Source organism: Strigops habroptila, chromosome 10, assembly GCF_004027225.2.
Source record: "Strigops habroptila isolate Jane chromosome 10, bStrHab1.2.pri, whole genome shotgun sequence".
In the NCBI taxonomy this organism is placed as follows: Eukaryota; Metazoa; Chordata; class Aves; order Psittaciformes; family Psittacidae; genus Strigops; species Strigops habroptila.
Genome location: NC_046359.1, coordinates 28,775,067 through 28,794,802, shown reverse-complemented (window position 1 = coordinate 28,794,802; position 19,736 = coordinate 28,775,067). Strand labels below are relative to the sequence as shown.

Sequence of the window (19,736 nt, the reverse complement as noted above, 5' to 3'; positions counted from 1 at the left end):
GACTTTTCCAGACTGTCTAGAAGCAAGTTTTAACCAAATAATTCCCAATATAACTACAATAAATGTTTATACTTATTACAAAGAGAACAATTGCAGGGACCTTTTCAAACATCTACAGAAGACCTCTCTAAGTAAGTCACTTGCAGTTTAGTCTTTCACCTAACACCATCCATACTGGGGGAGAGGAGGTGTGTTTAAAATTAGCGCATACATGTTGTGAGATATTTTTTGTAATAAATTCATTTCAAGACATGCAAGAAAATCTTTTATTAATTCCAAACATCACACTGTTTTAAAATAGCAAGCAGAGAGAAAATGAGAGCATATCAGAGATATAAAAGGAAAAGCATTCTCCTGTAGAATAAGGCAGCCTTCCAATGGAAAAGGACATTCCTGGATGGAAGCCGCTACAAGGGTCTTTTTTGTGTGCTTTTGGCTTTTTTGTCTGAGTTTTGTTTTTTGTTTGGGTTGGGTGTTTGTGTTCTTTGTTTGTTTGGTATTTGTTATTGTTTGGAATTTTTGTTTGTTTGAGGTTTTGTTAGTTTCTTTGTGGCTTTTTGTTTGTTTGGGTTTTGGTTTTTTGTTTGTTTGTTTTTTTAAGACCAGTAATTATGACAAAACCAAGAAACATTTGACTTGGTGATTAGTTGTGAAATCTGCACAAAGGTCTTGACAGTTGCATTGGTCACACCACACTTCAACCTTTGAACAGGGGTAGCCTAGCTATCAGCTTATCAACTAGAAAGTTTGCTTCCTCTCTCATTTCTTTTTCTAACCATACAGGTCTAGGCTTGACGTTTAGGATAACCAAAAGATGCTTGACCGAAGGGAATGCTGATGATTTGCAAAACAAAGCCATTTTTGGGGTAGTGCATGGGATGTTTTCCTGAGCTGCTTTTGTAGGTCATATTCTATTTAATCTTTCTGGATCTTTCCCTGATACTTCTCACCAGTTTCACTTGACAGGTTTAATGTCAAATGACTCAGAGCACTCTCAGTGCTGCAGCAAACAGCCAAAAGAAACGAAGAATAAATTTATCCAGGTTTTCTTCAAATACATACACTCCAACCAGCTTCCACTACTATGCCACTACTACAGCAGTCTCACCGCTACGCACAATACATTTAGCCTCCTCCTGATAACACTTGCTATGCACTCGTTACCCAGAGAAGGGAGGGAGGGCATGACACATGCTGAAAATAAATCACACCAATATTGAAATCTCCGATATATAAATTGTTGTACGTCTTTGTTTAATGAGAATTAATTAGACAATGGGCATACTGGATAAGCAGTTTCTTAAAATAGAGATTAACACCTGCATTTCAGGGATTTGAAAATGTCTATTACCTTTGATAACCAAAAAGCAAAATCAATCTTTAGTATTAGTTTTAAGAGACAAAAATCAAAAGCAAAGCCACCTTTGCTATAGGAAAAATTCAAAGAAAAAAATACAAATCCATAATTGTACCTGATGATGCTGAATGCTCTTTATATTACAAGAAAACTCATGGTACAGTTGGAATTTATCAATATCTTTTTCATTTCCACTTTTGGACGACACTTTTGCCAAGGCTGACTGGATACAAATGTACCTTTGCTGACATCTGAATAAAAGAAACAAATGCTAATAAGGTATTTCAGCATGAAACTGGTAACAAGTCATTAGTGCTTGTATTAAATAAAAAAAAAAAAAATAAAAAAAAAAGAAGTTTGGAGACTACCCGATTACAAGTTATGTTAACTCTAATTACCTGCAGAACTGTATTACATATCTTTATGCCAAGACTGACATAACACAGACTGACAGGAATATACCAAGAGAAGAAATTCAAGCAGGCTTCAGAAAAAGCTGAAGACAGCCCTTCTCCTGAACAGAAGGGATACTCAAAAGCCATCATCTGCACTTCTATTCGATCACTTACTGGTTCAATTTCACACAACAATTTTGGGAAGTTGCAGAAAAGTTAAAGTAGCAACATATTTTATACAAATGCAACATCTCTCTTGAACCTACCCAACCTCAGAATTAATTTCTTGCTTTGAGCACCTAACCGTAAGAGTTTTCATTATTTTTAGGAGTAACAGAGATCCAAAACAGATACCTTCCTGAGTGCATCTCATGATTATTATACATAAACACACTTTAGATCAACAGGATACATGTGTAGAGCACTGCATACCTGATTAAGGAGCTTCTAGTGGTCAAAAGAATCAAAGTGATAGTCTGGTGGTGACAGCACATCCTTTATAAAGCAACCCCTTCATTGAAATTATCACTCTGCTGTGCTCTAGCCTTTTATTGAAGTTGGCCATTACGCATGATAAACAGCAAACAAGGGTCAACTAAACAGAATTGAGCCAATTGAAATCAACACTGCATGCTCCTAGGGCGGCATCTTTATAATCCGTTTCTCTGTCCCAGATGGTACACAGCAGAGGAAAAACTTAACAAGCAACTATCACTTTGTCACACCAACCCCCCCGACATGACAACCCTGAAGCCATGTAAAGTAAGAAAACTTAAATTCAGCTAACACATTCAAAGGCTCAGTAGCTCCTGCTTTAAAAAGTTGTATTTGTTTGCCTTCTTGACTACAAATGCCAAAATCAACCACTACTGCCCACTAATTACACTGACTGGCACCAAGCAATAAATATTGGAGCAATAGCTTAAGCAGATGCATATCTGAAAAGTTACACATTGAAGGAAGGACAAGGAGAGAAAGCTTTTCCTTACAGAACACTAACTGCAAGGAAGATCGGCTCTATATGGAGCAGAGCCAAAAGGCATCTTTCAGTCTTTGTGAGTCACAGCATTCATGCCATGCTCACAGCAGACCTCTCCTCCACTGATAGCCAGGGGGGCAGAAAGGCTAATGAATGTATCTGCAGCACCAGTGAAGGAATGGACCTAAATCAATCTCACAGCAACAGTGTCTTCTCATTATTAAAAAAGTTTAATCTGCAGGCCAAGAGACCGAATCTTACCATATAACTTAGAAATTAAGAGTCAAACTTACAATTTCCTGATGAAATCCAGTGTATCTTTATCTTTAGCAAAGATATCAGCTAAAATATGCTGTACTCCAGCCTCTACTTCCTGGATAGTTGAGAGTCCTTAGAAGGAAAAAAAGTCAATACTAATAAAAAAAACTTAATATGAAAAATCACTTTACACAACTGCACAAGCACTAAGGAAAATATAAACAAGCTGAAAGAAAATTGATGCAAGATACCAGACTGATTTGCAGAAGTTTCCATGAAGAATCCTAATTCATTAGAATTTTCTTGGTTATTAAGCTTCCTTTCCAAAACATCTGAAAAATTTGTATTTTTAATGACCCTAAAGTGACCAATGCAGTATCATAAGTCAAAATGACATTAAAATGAGAGAAAAATAACAGCTTTTTTACTTTGATGCTAATAGATTTTGGCATTTATGATGCAAATGAATTATTTACAATAGTAAAATTGGATATTCAAGTATAATTTTTGAGGTACTGTAATGAAATAAGTAATTGCAGTACAAATCTACATGTTCTGCTACTGGTATGGAAACTGCCTAAAACATTTGTAGACAATCCTGTCTTTCCTCTGCGTAATAGTTTTAAGTTTCCACTCGTTTGTAGTAAGAGTTTGCACAGTGACACTTCTGAGATCAGGATACCCTCATCCTCTCCCATGAAACACTGTTTAAACAGTGAAATTACAAAGTATCTCCATAGGTAAAGCATTCTAGAGACCTGATAACAGAATCATTCAGCTTTCCAACACACAGAACCATTCCTCACTTCAAAAGGCCAGAAAAGATGGCTCAGTATTCTTTTTAGCACAGTGGTCAAACTGGACCAGAACCACAAGGTAATGAAATAGAACTGACATCTTGTATTTTAAATCAATGTATCTAACCCTGTTTCTAGCAACTGCCAGTAAAATGTGCTCCAGAGCAAAAAGCAAGTATCCTAGAGTTGGCAGATGCAACATTAACTGTCTCCTTCAACACACATTATTTTTCACTCTGCTGTCTGATGGACTACCAGTATCTGAAAAGAGCTTTATTAACATCATTTAAAAAAAAGCATACCTCTAAAAACTAATATCTGTATTGAATCCAGAACCCTGCTTCTGATCAGACTATAGTTACACACTCTAAAAGGAAAAATAAATAAATCTTGCCCTTTTTTAAGAAAGCTAAATGTACCTGCCAGAAAGATAAAAATGTGAGAATAAGAATGGGTTATTAAATGCCTGAACTGTTCAGAAGTTGTGGAATTTGGATCCTTACACCTACAAGTTAGTGTTTGTTATGGTGAAAGTAATGTCATGTTAGAATACAAAGCCAAGGGAATTATAAGACATGCATTATATTGAATATGAATTGAGACACTCAAGTACTAGAAGTGTACATGGCAAGATTATTATAATTCTAGCAGAGAATGTGAATAAGAGCATAAGCCAAAACCAGTAAGGATTAAAGAAAAAAAAAAAAAAAAAAAAAAAAAGGTTTCCATTCAACAAGCACCACTCACATGGGCATTTTACTGTGTCCACTGCTGGAAACATGAACTGCTGTTTGAAACATGAACTGCTGTTTCTATTTCAGTTTATTTTTAGTATAGGTATAAAAACACTGAGAATTTGAGAGCTGAATATTAAGATTTGATGAAAACTTCTGCACAGCGAATGGCTCATTCCTTGAAAAAAAAAATTCTCTCTGATGTTAAGCTTGACTACAGAGGTTGTCAAACTGGCTCCCAAGTTCATAAAAGTGACCCACTTCATTCATGTAATTTCTGATACACTTTTCAAATGCAAACCATTATATAAACCTAAATAACACTATTTTTAGCATGAAATTGAAAATAGATGTACTGATTTTCAAGAACTGTAATGTTTATGCTGCAACAAATAACATTTCCTTCTGCATGCACCCTAAATAATTTATTTGAACTTTCACCATGAACATTTTCTTTTGGCTCTGTAGACTCTGCTATAATAGTCAGCTATGTGGTTGCAATATACTGCTGTATGAAGTAATGACATATGCTAAAAAGCAGTGATTTCAATGCAAAGTTAGGATCATTTTATAAACAATATTCAAATAAAATAAAAGAACAACTGAAGTGGGAAGAGTAAGAGTAAGCCTCACTAAGGATGTTCCATACCTTTGCATTTAAATTCGAAAAGTAAGCATTGGGGCAGGGAAGAATAAAAGTACATGTCTATTTTAACACCATACAGAAGGTTGCAGTAATCTTCGTATATTATTGTCAGAGATTGCCCCCTACAGATTCACCCATAACTGCATTCACAAAGAAATGCAATTCTGCAGTCTATATGTGACTATCACAACATTGAAGTTCCTGCTCAAATTTCAGAAATCACATCTTCTCCAACCCCTACCGTCATTCAGTAACAAAAACTCTCCCACTCACTCCCAATCACCAAGATTAGTTTTTATTCAGATGTGCTTTGATGGGTGACATTCACTTCAGTAGACTATGAGCATAAGCCTCTTGTACGATCAGCACTGAATCTTTAGTAAACAATTCAAGTAAGAGCAGAACCATGGAGACGTGTGCAGTGCAGTTTCCTCTCTCTTATCAATAAATACAGATGTCACTATAAAGTCTCCAGACTTATGTCTCTTGCATACTTCTTACTATTTACAATACAAATTATTACTATTTACAATACAAAAAGACAGGAAAAGTTGGAGAGCCATGGCATTACATGTAAACTCTTACTCTTAAAAGAACTGCTGAATTTAAAGTAGTTGCATAACTTCCAGCAACATCAGAACAATTGAAGTAACTCCCCTTCTAAAAAATTTTCAGGCATTTAGGACATTATTACTCACAGAAGTAGAGCACTTACCTTTGGTATTGGGTCTAATGTAAGAAAAGAGATTGAGTTCCATAGGATTCTGCAGGATGGAGAGAGCAGCAGGTTCTAATCCAAGCTGCTTGGCCCTCTGGGCTTTGGTGCCTTTACTCCCAGTTTTATAAGGTGCAGACTTAAACAAAAAACAGTTATTAAAAGGCAAGGAAATAATTCAGTCATGCTATGTACTTTGCATTAAGCACTATTTAGTTATTTTAGATAACATTTAAGGATTATCAGGAAAAGACTAGTGTACTGACCACATGGTCTAATTCTTCTGAAGTTCTGCAATTCAATAATGCTGTTAAAAGGCCTCCAGATAACTTCCCTTCTTTCTTCAACTTCTGTATTGTTGTATGTGTCTTCTTTGCAACGGCACTAAAATGAAAGAGATTGATATTAACAGTCACATTTCATGGTGGATTAGAAAGACTATCGATTGTGACTTTGTTTATTACACTGCTGAAGCTCTCCAAAACCCCTGAAGATTATCTCTCACGCTAATCCTCAACAAACCAAGTATGATAATCTGAAAGTTTCTAAATATTACTCTCTTTCTCCAATTAGTTCAAAACTGTTTCAAAATATCTTATGGTAGCTTTAAGAAAAATCATCAAAGACGACTGACAGTCATTACTGCTTGCTATATACAGTTTTGGAAGATTACTGGCTTGGAAGGCAAATAAAAAGCCCCTAAATTAAATCCATGTTGATGATTACTTACAGATATAGTTCGTACCAAGATAGTTCTGCAGTATCAAGTACAGGCTACAAGATTTTAAACTCTTAGACTTTCAATAGGGTACCTGTGAGCAACTGCAAGCAGCAAAGGTATTTTGTTATGATTTAAATTACTTGTTCAGACAAGAGCTCTCTTAGGCCATTTTCCCTCTTTCGAAAGAGCCTCTTAGGGAATAGCAAGGCGTGCAACGAGGAAGACACCATGTTGACAGAACAGCTGGCAAGTCTGTTCCCTTGCCATCTCAAGAACATATAGCCACCCGAAAAAAAGAAGGAACAAGAGCAGTCCCATAGACCGCTGCAGCAGGCTTTGCTCATCATTTCTTTGCTGCAATGGTCTGGGATAGTTTAGCCTGCCCTCCTGGTATGCTACAACCTCAGGCAGTGCTCTTCACTAGAGGCTTTGCTGCTCCAAGCAAAGGAGCCAAGGGATTCTTAGTGATTCTCTTTCTAAGGGTGCAGCTTACATGTAATCAGGCTATGTATCTCCAGAACCTGTAAACTACTCTTTCAGTAAACAGCAAAGAAATTAAGAACTCAATTTCTCTAGCAATTCATAATGCATAATGCTAGATTTCTTGTTAGTTATAGTAGAAAACCCCCTAAAACAATAAAACACGCAAACAAAAAACCCAGACCAATACCAGGCATAATTACTTCAGGTTTAAACTTTTTTTATGAGTTACTTTACAACTGTGAAGCATACAAAGTGCTAAAACAAGGGGCACAGAAGCAGCAGCCAGTTGTTACCGCCCTCCCTGATATTTCCCTCTATCAACTTACTTACCGCAGCTCTTCCAATGCTTGCTGCACTTCTCGCAAGGCATCGGCCTCCAGATTATTGATGAGCTCTTTTCGATACCGAGCAATAAAAGGAATTGTGTTTTCTTCTTTAAAGAGGCGAATTAAGTTTGCACATACCCATGGTTCAACATTTGTTATTTCTGACAAGGCCTGACAGAAGAAAAACAAAACAAATCCCAACAAAAACAAACAAACATTTAAGGGAGATCATAGATTGCTTCAAACAGCCTCTCACTCCATGTTCAAAATCACTTCCAGAATATTATGCTGGTCAGCAGAGACTACTGTCCTCCCTAAGGCAGAATGCCAGGCTTCCTATGCATCCAGCCACCACACCCAGTACTTCAGAAAGACATGCAACCAATGTTTCCAGAAACTTGTAACTACAGAAAAAAATGCAGTAAGGAGTGTCTCTTGTAAACAGAAATTTTACGGTGGGGGGGCGGGGAGAGAGAGAAAAAAGAAAAAAAATTAAAAAAAAATCAGAGGATAACAAGCTGCACATGATTACTCAGAAAATTTGGAACTTTTTTTTTTTTAAAGGAACACTGATATACCTCATGGTTAAACAAAACAAAAACCACGATGCCAGAGCTGATGCAAATCCCACCCAACCGATTGGAAATTGGTGTAATTGGAAATTAGCATGATACTACTAAAGGTTTTAAGATGAATGAAGCGTCACAAACTTACACAGAGTTTCTAAAAATACAGTGTGTCAATACAGACTCCACGACAACCCATGTAAGTACCTTAGCTTAGTAACATTTTTAACTATCATGGTTTGTTTGTACTTCACTACAGTTATTCCTACACACAGCTGAGACAAAGCCTTTCAAAAGTTTTATTCTGAAGCCTAAAAATATAACAACTCCTGCACAATCACACTCACTGCTTTTAGAGCAACAATACATAAAGTTAAGTTCTCCATTTGCATTTCCAGGAATATTTTAGAAGACTCGGGAACAAAATTGTATGCCTTTCTTAAGCAGGCAGTACTAAGGATGAACAGAATGTGTTCAATCTATGCCCATTCTGCTCACATTAAAATCTTCCATAACCCACTCAGCCTCCCAGAACAGCAGTTATCCTAAAGTTCTCTTCCCCTGAACAGCTTCAAAGTTAACATCCTACAAAAACAAAGATGATGTCTCCCTTGATGTCACTGTTGTTTCGTGAATGCAATCTCCTCCTTGATGGTACTGTAAATTGACAAACACTCTCATATGATACAATCCACACTAACTAAATCTTAAAATTCTGAAACTGCGCACACAGACATCCCAAATCTTTCAGCACCCCTTCCTGCAGGAGTTTCAGTTGAGTATATCAAAAAAACACCCCCATGTGCTGATACAGAAGAAAAGTGAAAAACTATTACAGGCAAGCTTAGTACTAAATACTGCCAAAGTCACCAATATTAAAATAATGTTAAAGTTTGAAGTTTTAACAGTTACCAACATTTATATTTACATATGTATTATTTTAAGCAACTACTTAACAGGACAATGACTATCTGACACTCCAACTGGTGCAAAGAGGACTGAAATTGTGTGTTTAGATTCTAAGCACTAATTATGTAGGAAATGGTTGCATTGATACCTCAGAAAAAGGAAAAGATCTCATACCTGCACAATATCCCAGTTCATTTCAAATTCTTCTTTTACTTTGTTGCCTCCTAGATTTTTAACTGGCTTTCCTTCAGGAGACGTAGTTGACTTAATCTTTTTAAAAGGTGGTTCATCAAAGGCAAAATCCTCTTCAGATTTCTCATGTTTCACTTGAACTCCCGCTACAGGAACACTTGTTGAGGGTTTTTTATCACTCTCTGAACTCTTTACATTCTTCCCTTGGAATGAACTTATTTCCACTTTTTTAGGCACTTCTGGCTTTTGACGTAAAGTTTTTGGTTTAGTGTCTACATCTTCTTCCTTAGGTTTTAGAAGTTGCATTCTATTATCTTCTGCAGGAGCAGTAGGGAAGGATACATCCTGCCAAAAAGGCATTGAAACCATATTAAGCACTGACTGTTACAAACTGGTTCAACATTTCAATTAAAACCTAGGAAGACTTGATAGCAGCCATCATTTTCCAAAGTGAGGTCTCTGTATGGCAGGGAAATTCCAAGCCAGAAATCACGTAACCTGAAACAGATCTCACATGGAGGAAAAGATACAAACATACCCAGCAGAATTTGATTTAAAAGATCAAATACAATTATCCTAGAAATACTTTAATTTCTCATTATCATTGGCCAAAATTTTAAAGGAGGGCCCTTAGAGCTGGGACACTTAAATACATGAGAAAACCACACTTACCAAACATACTGAATATTCACCATAACAGTGGAATTAGACGAGCTGATCGGACTCAGGCAACCAAGTGAACCAGAGTTGGAAAAATTCTGCTCATGTTACTTGCCAACCACAGCAACTAAATATCTCTTGCTTACAGACACTCACCATTTCCTCTTTTATTGCTACCTTCTTAACCTTTTTCCCGGCCACAGCTGTCCGTGGAGCTGCAACTTTTTTAGTTTTTGCCTCATTTTTCTTTGGCAACCGAGGTCTCTTGGCAATTTTGCTTTTTGGCTCCCACTCCTCCTCTTCCTCCTCCGATTCAGAGCTCCTGAAAAACAAATGAGTGAACAATATTGCTTATGAAAAGAAATAAAAAAAAACCCCACCAAAAAACAAACCATAAGCAATCCAGTCTGAGTGTTTTCTGACATGAAAGGAAGCGAACAGGAAAAATGAACAGAAAAGGCAGGCAGATTCAAAGATAGCTCTTTCATGCTGCTGCAGGGTTAATGGCTGGAAAAATTTACCAAGCTTTCCTGAAGCTGGTCACTGGGATGTCTACACACTTGATTCTGTTTGGACAACTGGCAATTCAGTTTCACCCTATCTTCACTGTGAGCATGAAGCAGCATAGGTCATTTGTGGTTTATAATCCAAGCTTTGTGCATGAAAACTTTTTAAGCAACTTCCCAAAACCCAAGTGTTCTCACACAATTGCTCATGCTTAGCATAAACCTTTTAAAAAAAATCCCAAGGACAAAAGTAACCTTACGAGATAAGAAATGAAGGTAGTTCATCATCTTCTGATATAGTGGTTTTGGCTTCAGATTTCACCCTCCTTGGTAGAGATGACATCTGAAACAGAGGCAAGAAGAGAGAAATAGAATATCTGGCTAAAGTTGTATGCTTTTATTCAGCCCTTTAACTCACTGTCAAGCATGCCCCCATAATGTCTTCACCAATCACTAAAGTTTCCTCTAGAGCAAGTTTGGATTTCTTAGCATCCGAGAATTTAGGCCATGGCAGCACACATACAACACTCTTTTCAACTGAGCAAAAAAACCAGTGCTACAGGCTCTCAAATTATTTTTTTCTTCAAATAGAGGTCATTATTTGGCTTGCAGGTAAAGCTATCCTAGCAAAAAGAATATTAGTTCTCAGACATATTATTAGGTGTCACTTGTATACTATGCCAGACTTTCCTCCATCGACCCAAGAAGCACAGTAAATAATATTAAGATCTAGTAAAGTGAGCTTGCATATGGTTTTGATGGTAACAGGACTACAAGAAGACTGTCCATATTGATCTAGAATTTCACCTTTAAAAACTATCAACTGCTTGTATGCATAATAAAACCAAGTATTTTGACCGAGCTGTTCATTAGCATATAGAAAATGCATAAGACAATTAACCAAAGGTAAAAAAAGACTTTCCTCTGACCCAACATTCATACCTACAATAGCTGCATTTCAGTTAACTAGTTATAGAATTATTGGCAATGGTTGGGCCCATGACTTTCAATATTCATATTTGGTCATTTTAGTTAGAGAATTTTAGGTACCCTCAAAATCTTACCTGCCAGAAAATTAAAATTTAAACAAAAAAATTAAAGCATTTATGTAACTATAAGATTACCTAATTATCAGCATATTACCTAAATCTGACACAATTTCATCATTCGCCACATACTATTCTCCCAACTTTTTGCACCTTGACCACTGATCCAGCCTTACCACTGTGATGTGAGCCTTAAAGTCTCATATTTGCACACACAAACTGGATAAGCATTTTCAAAAAAGGCCCATTTAACTCAAGGGAGAAACACTCTTTAATCCAACTTCATTCTAGCCTCTGTAGCACTAGAAGCCTAAGTATTGTTAGAAATGGCTTTCAGCAATTTTTCCTTGTAAAGCAGTTCCAGAATTGTAGAGACAATTTTCACCACCACAGTGGAAGGAGGACTATTGAGGCCCACATCATACACCACTAACTATTAGCTTGTTTGCAAAACACCATCTTGTAGCAATTGTGACGGTCAGTAACAGGTCAGCATTTCTGTGCTGTTCCGCTGACTGAAAGCCCATTATGCAACTAGTCAGAATACACATCTACCACAGGAAAACACAAATCTTCACAGAGCATGAAAAATACTACTCACCTTATTAGCTTCCCAGGTGACTCTTCACTCTCAGTTCTGAAACACCTACAACTTCACCCAGCCACTCTGCTTCTCCGTTTTCCTTTGCTCTTTATACCTGAATGGTCATTATCACAGTCCTGAATTAATTAATTATTCCCATTACCTCAGAGGCCTGAAAATAATGTTTCCTTTCTATATTGTACTTCAATCTGTTTCTCCATTCTGTGAATGGGAGAAACAAAAACATTATTCATGCTTCCAACATCAAGATTTCCAGAATTAGGTAACACCTGAGCCAGATGGATTTCCAATCCATTTTTTGCAGGCACCTGGCACACATTTCACACATTGGGTTCCACATTTGAAACTAGGCATTTAGCTTTCAATACCATTACCAGTCATGTTTCTTCAGCTAATCCAGCTAGGTAGGTATTTTCTGGTATTCCAGTTTTTAAACACTGTACTAAGCTTCTTTATGGTTACCCATTGAATCACAGCAAGGAAGAAGAAAAGAGCCGACAAACATGTTCTCTCACTCAAAGTCTTCATTCTCTGTACTTCCCTGCACTCAGCATATCTCCATGATAGTTTTGAGGCTTACCCAAAAGCTCTGGTAAAAGGAAAGCCTCATCTGGAAGGTCTTTTTTCTGCTAATATTACTCTCCCACCTCAAGTGGCCAAAGGCAAGGTCTCAAAACATCTCAGCATTTGTACTGTTACATTTAATAAGATTACAGCAAGAGTAAAGCTTACTCTATAAAGTTAGTTGTACTTCCTGCCATCCAACTCTGGTGACTGATTTAACTCTTCCTATCAGCATGAGAATAGGAGATGAACTCCTTGATTTATGAAACCAGACATTTTCCATATTCTTCATGAGCAGGTTAATATTTGCTTCTACATCCTTCAGTCTAATTGTCTTCATACAATGCATTGAATGAAGCAGAATTACCATATAGCAAATATAAAAGTGGCATAGGGAAGCATGAAATAGAATAGAAAGTGGTATGTAATACAGCTGAGTCTTTATGGGATAATTCAGTGTTTGGTGGTTGGTTTTTTTCTTTTGATTTCTTGGATTTTTCCACTTGAAAAAATCAGTAGATCATCTTTTAAGTGTTTGTTGCAGTCCTTCAGGAAGCTGCAGAAGTATCAAACATGTTTGATCCAGAAGATCAAAGAAGATAAGATCAGCACAGAATCTGTCCTCTGTCCCACTCATCAATATTGTGTCAGTTCTTACAAGCACATAGTGAGTTGGGACTGGCCTCAGATACATAAACTCTGACGTTAATTATACTATTAAACTACTAAATTTTCTTAGAAAAGTAGTAACTTTTTTCCTAAAGGCTTCTGTACCTGCACCTAAAGTTAATTTGAATTAAGGTAAGATGTGAATTTAAAACACAAAACTTATTTCAGAATAACTCTCCATGAACAGACAAGGCACGGTCAGAAGCCAAACTGGAGTTCTATAGCTCAAAATAAAAGCCCCATACAAAAAGACATTTGTGAGATGAATATCAAACATGGGGTATCACAAAGGAAAAAAGTCACCTTTCACTGTGAGGTGGGGCCAAGTTATAACCACCTCCCCTTCTCATAATGTATACAACTGTACTTCATATTTGCAGAAAAAGAATCTGACAGTTGCTACATATATTCTTTTTGTTTACGGAGAAACGTTGGAGTTTTTTATTCTCATCCACAAGAGTACTTCTGATTTTATTCCAAATTGCCAGACAGTTGGCAATTTTCCTCCTGAGCTGCCCGCACTAGAATATGCTAACACCTACAGTTAATGACTAAGAAGAACAGTCCTCCTGTGATTCACTGCAGAGGGGGTGGCAGGGAAGAGCATGGAAAAGCAACGAGTCTAAATGCCAATGATGATGATGAAGAACTATTACAAATTTTTTTTTTAAAAAAGCTTAGAGGCAGTTCCTGAAGTGAAGCAGGAAAACTCAAGAAACAAGCAAACATAGTTATGCTCCGCATGGGGCATCTACAGCGCTGACTGCACTGACTTCATGGCAATGCAATCAAACAAGCACATTGACCTCTGATCCAGCCTCACCACTGTGCTCTGCTTCTACAGGGATATGGCCCCCCATGTCTCCTGCCTTAAGTGTGGAGGGAGCTTAGAATAGCTTTATTCACCCTCCCACAGCATGTTGGATCAAGACAGCATGAAGATGGCCACTTATCTCCTATTGCATTTTACAGATAGACTAGCCTCAGTGTGAAAACTGCCTCTGCCTCCTCCTCCTCCTCTGTTCACCTCCAGGTAACCATACTCAAAGTGAGAGCTGGTTGCTACACTGAGGAAAGAAACTATACTTTGCATAGTTCTATGTACCCTTCCCAAATCCAGAAAAGTCCCATAGCTGTAGAAGAGCCAATTACAAACCTGAAAAATTAAGAGTATTCCATTTATACCAGTCAGGTCAGAAAAAATTTTTTGCTTTCCTACATCTGTGCTCAGTATTGCTGAACCTGACTGCATGTGTTCACAGTGCTTGATATCTCCTGTACTTATGACCTGAAGGAAATAAACATGCAGTATCCACTGATGTGCACGGGTTATCCAGCCACCCTATGCAGGATTTCACTGGCTTGCCAATTAGCATATTGAACTCCTACAAGCTCTGTTCTAGCAGCTGTCCCCACATCTGAGGCCAGCAAACTTCCAAGTAACATCTGCTAACATAATTTTTTCTTATTTTATGTACATTGTTGGAAACTTTGCATAATTAAAAAATAGTTGTTCTTTGATAAACACTGTTCTTAACAATCATCTTACCAGCAGTATTTTACTTCCATGCCAGGCAACATGCACCAGGTCCTGGAAACTTCGGGCTTGCCCACGTACTTAAGCTCCTAACTCCTGTTTTATTTCACATCTGTCCGTATACGATCTTTTGCTTCTGTGCTATAGGCTGAAACCTTAATGCCGAAATTCCACACTAGATCCTTGATCCACTAAGGGAGTCAAAACTCTTCCACTTTTCCATCTCCCAAATGACAACAGGCAGCATGAAACATCATTGCTCAAAACACCTGAATTCTCTTTGCTTCACAAACTCAGTAATCACTAAAACCTTGCTACTCCACAAAACCCAAAACAGTTACAGCATGTTCTTCAAAAGTACTTCCCACTTAAAAATGAAAGATGACTTTATAGAGCTGTTATGCTGTCCAGTAAAGAAGAGCTGAAACCATTTAAATCATTACTATTGTAGACAAATATATCTCCCAGGTCTAGTCTCCAAATAGTTTGGCATCAGTTTTGTGCCAGCACTTTTGTTCCCACCACTTCTATTCTCTGCCTCCAATGCAGGACTCCACAAGGCACTAGAGCTATCCTGATGGCTGTAAATAGCACACTGCTTTTCAGCTACTCATTAAAATCAGGCTAATTTAAATCTCATAGCCTTACTACAGTGAGTCACATAAATCCCTCAAAATTAGAGAAATATAGACCTGAATATCACCAAAGTCTACTGCACCTTACAACTTAATCAAATAGATTCTTCTACCTGAAGGTACAGGATTTAAAAAAAAAAAAACCAAAACCAAAACCAAACCACAAGAGAGAACCAAACAAACACAAGTCCACCACACATACACCTGGAAATTAATTTCATTTTAGTGACCGAAAAAAACCAAATAAACCCCAAAACCAACCCTCTCCAGCAGAAAAGGACACAGGAACTCCTGAAGCTCCTTTCCAGTTAATCTAACATATTATGTTCCTTTCGGAAAGGAAATCTGTCTATGCAGGAAGCTCCTCAAACTCTGCTTTGCAGCCTCTTCTATTGTAGCATGAATAAAGTAGCAAGGATAATAGGAATTTGTATTTTAGTTTCTTCTTAAATCAAATAGCAGTAGTCAAATGACCATTTATTATAACACCAACCATCTGGGGCAGGACATAAAAAGCACTATGAATCCTAAATGACAAGTGAATTTCAGACCATTATTAGTAGGAGCAGAATGACCCACTTTCAATAATTACATGTAGGCTCACAACTGTTTGATTTTGTCATTTTAAGATGCCTCCATTGCATGCTAGAACAACATTCTAAGAAGAAATCAAGGTGTGAGTATACTGTCTGCAGCAAAGAGGAAGAAACACTATGCAGACCAATGGTAGGGACCTTTATGGAAAATGTTCTATCACTCCAGAAGGTTTTTATCACCTGTAAAAATTAAGCTGTACTTCAGAATATAAATCCAACTTACTGTAATTCTGTCAAGGTTAAAACCCTGGAAAATGCCCAGACACTTTTTCTCAGAGAAGCTGGAACAGTAGATTTCCAAGGACTTTTCCTGCACAAAGCCAGTCAGGACTGCCTGAGAAAGGAGTTGCAGATACAAATCAGGAGACTCCAGTGCTAACTGGAAAATTACAGCTAGAAAGAAAGGGAGAGACATACAGGGTACATACATACAGTAAAATAGTCCCCAGTACTAACCAGGCAGTAAAAGGTATAAGACTAGCAGGAGTATCACCTACTGCTGCTTCTTTCAGAAGTACCCCCAAGAAGGTTGTGCCCTTGGAAAGCACACTCTCCCCTGATCCCACTAAGGAGAAGAACAATCTGTGCAACACAGCAGCCTGTCATAATCAGGAAAGGTGTGCACAGGAAGCAAGGGGACCAACACTTTCCATGCATTTTTTAATTCACTTATCTCAAACCACTTATGAAAATAGACATTATCCAAAACCTGGGGGATACTGCTTCTGATTCAGTAAGACTGCTACATTATGTGCAGCTACTCCTTTTCCCCAATCCACCAAACTAGCCACACAGCAACGCTCCTATCCAGCTTAATTAAATGGGATGTCATTGCTCCTGAACGATACAGAAGAAGCACACCTGTTCTGCATGGCGACAGCAGAGTTCATCACTCCAAAAATACTCGTTTTGGAGCCTTGCAGGCACAAGAGGAGTTTAGAGTAAAGCACTGTTTGTTGCTTGGTGACACACTACCATCCAAATCAATGCCTTTCAGTCCAGAAACGTGACGTAACTTAAAATACACTTTACATACTTGGAAGCCCTATTCTTCCCCAGACGAGAGCCTACTTCCACGAGATCTGTTGACAGGATTCAAGAGGGACCATTTCAGCTAAATCTCACCCTCCTTGCCTGGGAAGGGCACCAGTTCCCCAGCAGCACGACAGGAACCATCCCCCTAGCAAGGCCCGTCCTGTCCCGGGAGAGGAGGGGCACAGGAGGCAGCCCAGCGGGACCAGGACCTCCCGTCGCCTCCCGCTCAGCCCCAGCCCGGTGGGTGCCGCCGCACCGCCGGTCCCGTTCACCCGCCCCGCGTCGCTCTCACACAGCGGGACCCTGGGCACTACTTCAGGCCGAGCGGAGCCCCGAGCAGCCCCTTCCCCCCGGGCTGGGGGACAGGCAGGGGTCAGAAACAGAGACCCGGGAATAAACCAGCTCGTTTCCACCTGAACAACAGAGACAACACAAAACCCTCGCCTGCCGGCGCGGCACGGAGAGCACCCGGGACGGCGCAGCCCCGCAGGCCACTGCCCGCCCGGCCTCACCCGCACCCTCGGCCCTGTGAGGGACGGGAGGCTTCCCAGACGTTACCCGCTGCTGCCGGCTGCCGCGTTTGAAAGGGGCGCCAGCGCAGCCATGGCGGAGGCGCCCGGCCGACGCGCCGCGGGGAGGAGCAGGAAGCAGCAGCGGCGCCGCGCCGCAGGAAGCAGGCACCGGCTGGGGGCGGGAGCGGCGGCGGCCCCGCCCCCTGCCCCGCCCCCTCCCCCGCTCCGTCCGTGCCTGGGTTCCACGGGGGCCGCACCGTCCCGCGGCGACAGGCAGAAGTGAGGATGGTGCGGAGTGATGCCCGAGGGGTCGGGTTGGCCCCGGGGGGGTCTTGCTGCGCTGCGCCGCCCTCCCGCTGCCGTCGGGGTTCGGTTGGACGTGCCGCCGCCAGGTGGCGCTGGAGCGGCGGGCGCGGCTCTGGCCCCGGCCCGGGTCTGGGCTCTGACCCTGGGGAGGGGCGGAGCGGAGCAGCACTGGTGGGGCACCGGGGTCGGCGGCGGGAAGCCGATTTCTGTGCCTGTGCCGGGGAGGGTGGAAGCCGGCCCGCCCGTGCAGGTGTGTGGTTTCTCCCCGCGTCTCATCAGACCTGGGTAAGGGGGGTCCGCTCAGGCCGGGTCTCCCCTCTCCTTGCCTCCTTTGGCGGGTGTCGGTTGCAGGATTCCCCGGGGCGGCAGCAGCACCGCACAGCAGGGCCTAACGCGGTCTCCAGGCACCTCAGGTGCAACGCGGTGGCGGTGTCGGGTAGTGGTTATCGGCTGCCCTGTTCCCTCGTGTCGGTGGGTATGGGCTCTCCCCGTAGTGTTGTGCAGAGTGAAGGTGTGAGAGCTGTGGGGCAGCGTCCTCCCATCTGTCACAATGTGAGAGGACCAGCCGCCTTTCACACTGGAGGATGAAGAGTGGAGATGCAAAATGCCTAGGCTCCATTCTTGGTTGATGGGAGCTTGAAAGGTGTTAGAAACATTGCCACCGTTTTTGCTAGCCAAAACCCACTGGGAAGTGTGGTTAGTTATTTTTAATGGGGGGTATTGGGAAGCAAAAATCTTCATTGTGTGAAACTGACACTGTAGCAAGGGTGACCACACAATACAAATAAATACGTGCCCTTTTTCGCAGCCCACCGATAAGAGCATAATATATATAGGATGTTAGTGTCCCTTTACCCATGCAGACTGTACAAACATTTGTACTCTAGTGCTGGAAAAACTGTCCCAGTGTCAGTCGCCCATGTTAGTTTCATATAATATTATGCTTCCCTGCAATCTCTCCATCTATTCCTTTTTCAGCTGTATCTACGAAGTTAACATTCAGCAAAGATCCTGTGAAGTCCATCCCACGCGTAAAGTTTAATGGGTGCTGGTTTCTGGACCCATCACTAGAAGAGTGGAGCAAGTAGACTGTTACATTAAAGCCGCTTTTGAGCTTCCATTACCCTAAAAGGTCTTCTGCTTTGTATCATAAATATTTGTAACTTGTGGTCATAACTACCAGCCAGCTGTCCTCCAGCCTTGGAACGGCAACGTCTTAAATGTAACTAAGGTGTAATAAACTTAAATAATTCATAATTTTTCATCTTGACTTTATAATAAATGTGTGTTTAACAGTCTGGAATGGCTTTAAACACAATAATGTTCAATGCAGTCTCTCTCTTTTCATGAAGTTTACTGACCTCTATAGCTTTCAGAGGCCCAGAGAGAGACTTATGCACATACTTGTCTTTATGCATGGGGTTGTATCTCTGGTGCCAAATCTTCAGCTGATATAAACTGTCACAGCTCTGTTGATTTAAATAGGGCCTGTGATTTACACAAGTTGAGGATCTGACTCACAGACCTCAGTATGACTGTTCACATATTTAAAGATAATAGAGTTTCCAGGCTCGGAGCTGGTTCACTTGGAATTTTGTCATAGTAAGAGCTTATTAGTTTATTCTAATGCTAGGGAAATCCATTGTTAAGACTGAGCTATTGTAATTTAACCAGCTAATGTAATACAATTGAAACCATGTTAGAACCTCAGACAGTTTTTCGGCTGAAACATTGTCATTTATAATAGGTAAGGTTCTGGGGTTTTTATATTTCAGATCAGATGCTGCTCTTATGCCAATGTGAAAGCAACCTTTAAATATAGAAGTTGGTGCACTATATAACTAAGAACAAAAGATTGTGACTATAAATAGCTCTGAAATCATATTTAAATACCTGGTCTGATTATATTTTGTAATACTTTCAGAGAAACCGTGCAGAATATAAAAATACTGCCTGTGTCATCTGACTCCTTTGATGCACTGCATTAA

General features: G+C 40.0%; 1 protein-coding gene across 6 annotated transcripts in view; it reads right to left on the bottom strand.

Moving 5' to 3' along the window:
* SRBD1 (S1 RNA binding domain 1) overlaps window positions 1-17,579 on the bottom strand; it is a 134,047-nt gene extending 116,468 nt beyond the window's left edge. The window contains exons 1-12 of one of the 6 annotated variants that reach the window (XM_030499711.1): window positions 17,489-17,579; window positions 16,119-16,229; window positions 14,677-14,819; window positions 11,892-11,988; window positions 10,505-10,587; window positions 9,895-10,060; window positions 9,061-9,423; window positions 7,416-7,582; window positions 6,148-6,265; window positions 5,882-6,020; window positions 3,025-3,121; window positions 1,473-1,608 (exon numbers count right to left, since the gene is read on the bottom strand). In XM_030499711.1, the coding sequence (XP_030355571.1) occupies window positions 1,473-1,608; window positions 3,025-3,121; window positions 5,882-6,020; window positions 6,148-6,265; window positions 7,416-7,582; window positions 9,061-9,423; window positions 9,895-10,060; window positions 10,505-10,587 (1,269 nt within the window). In that variant the 5' untranslated portion in view covers window positions 11,892-11,988; window positions 14,677-14,819; window positions 16,119-16,229; window positions 17,489-17,579. Of the gene's footprint in view, window positions 1-1,472; window positions 1,609-3,024; window positions 3,122-5,881; window positions 6,021-6,147; window positions 6,266-7,415; window positions 7,583-9,060; window positions 9,424-9,894; window positions 10,061-10,504; window positions 10,588-11,891; window positions 11,989-14,676; window positions 15,829-16,118; window positions 16,777-17,488 lie in introns of those variants that run through there. The other 5 variants (XM_030499708.1, XM_030499709.1, XM_030499713.1 and 2 more) reach the window with 5 other exon arrangements.
* Between the last annotated feature and the right edge of the window lie 2,157 nt (window positions 17,580-19,736).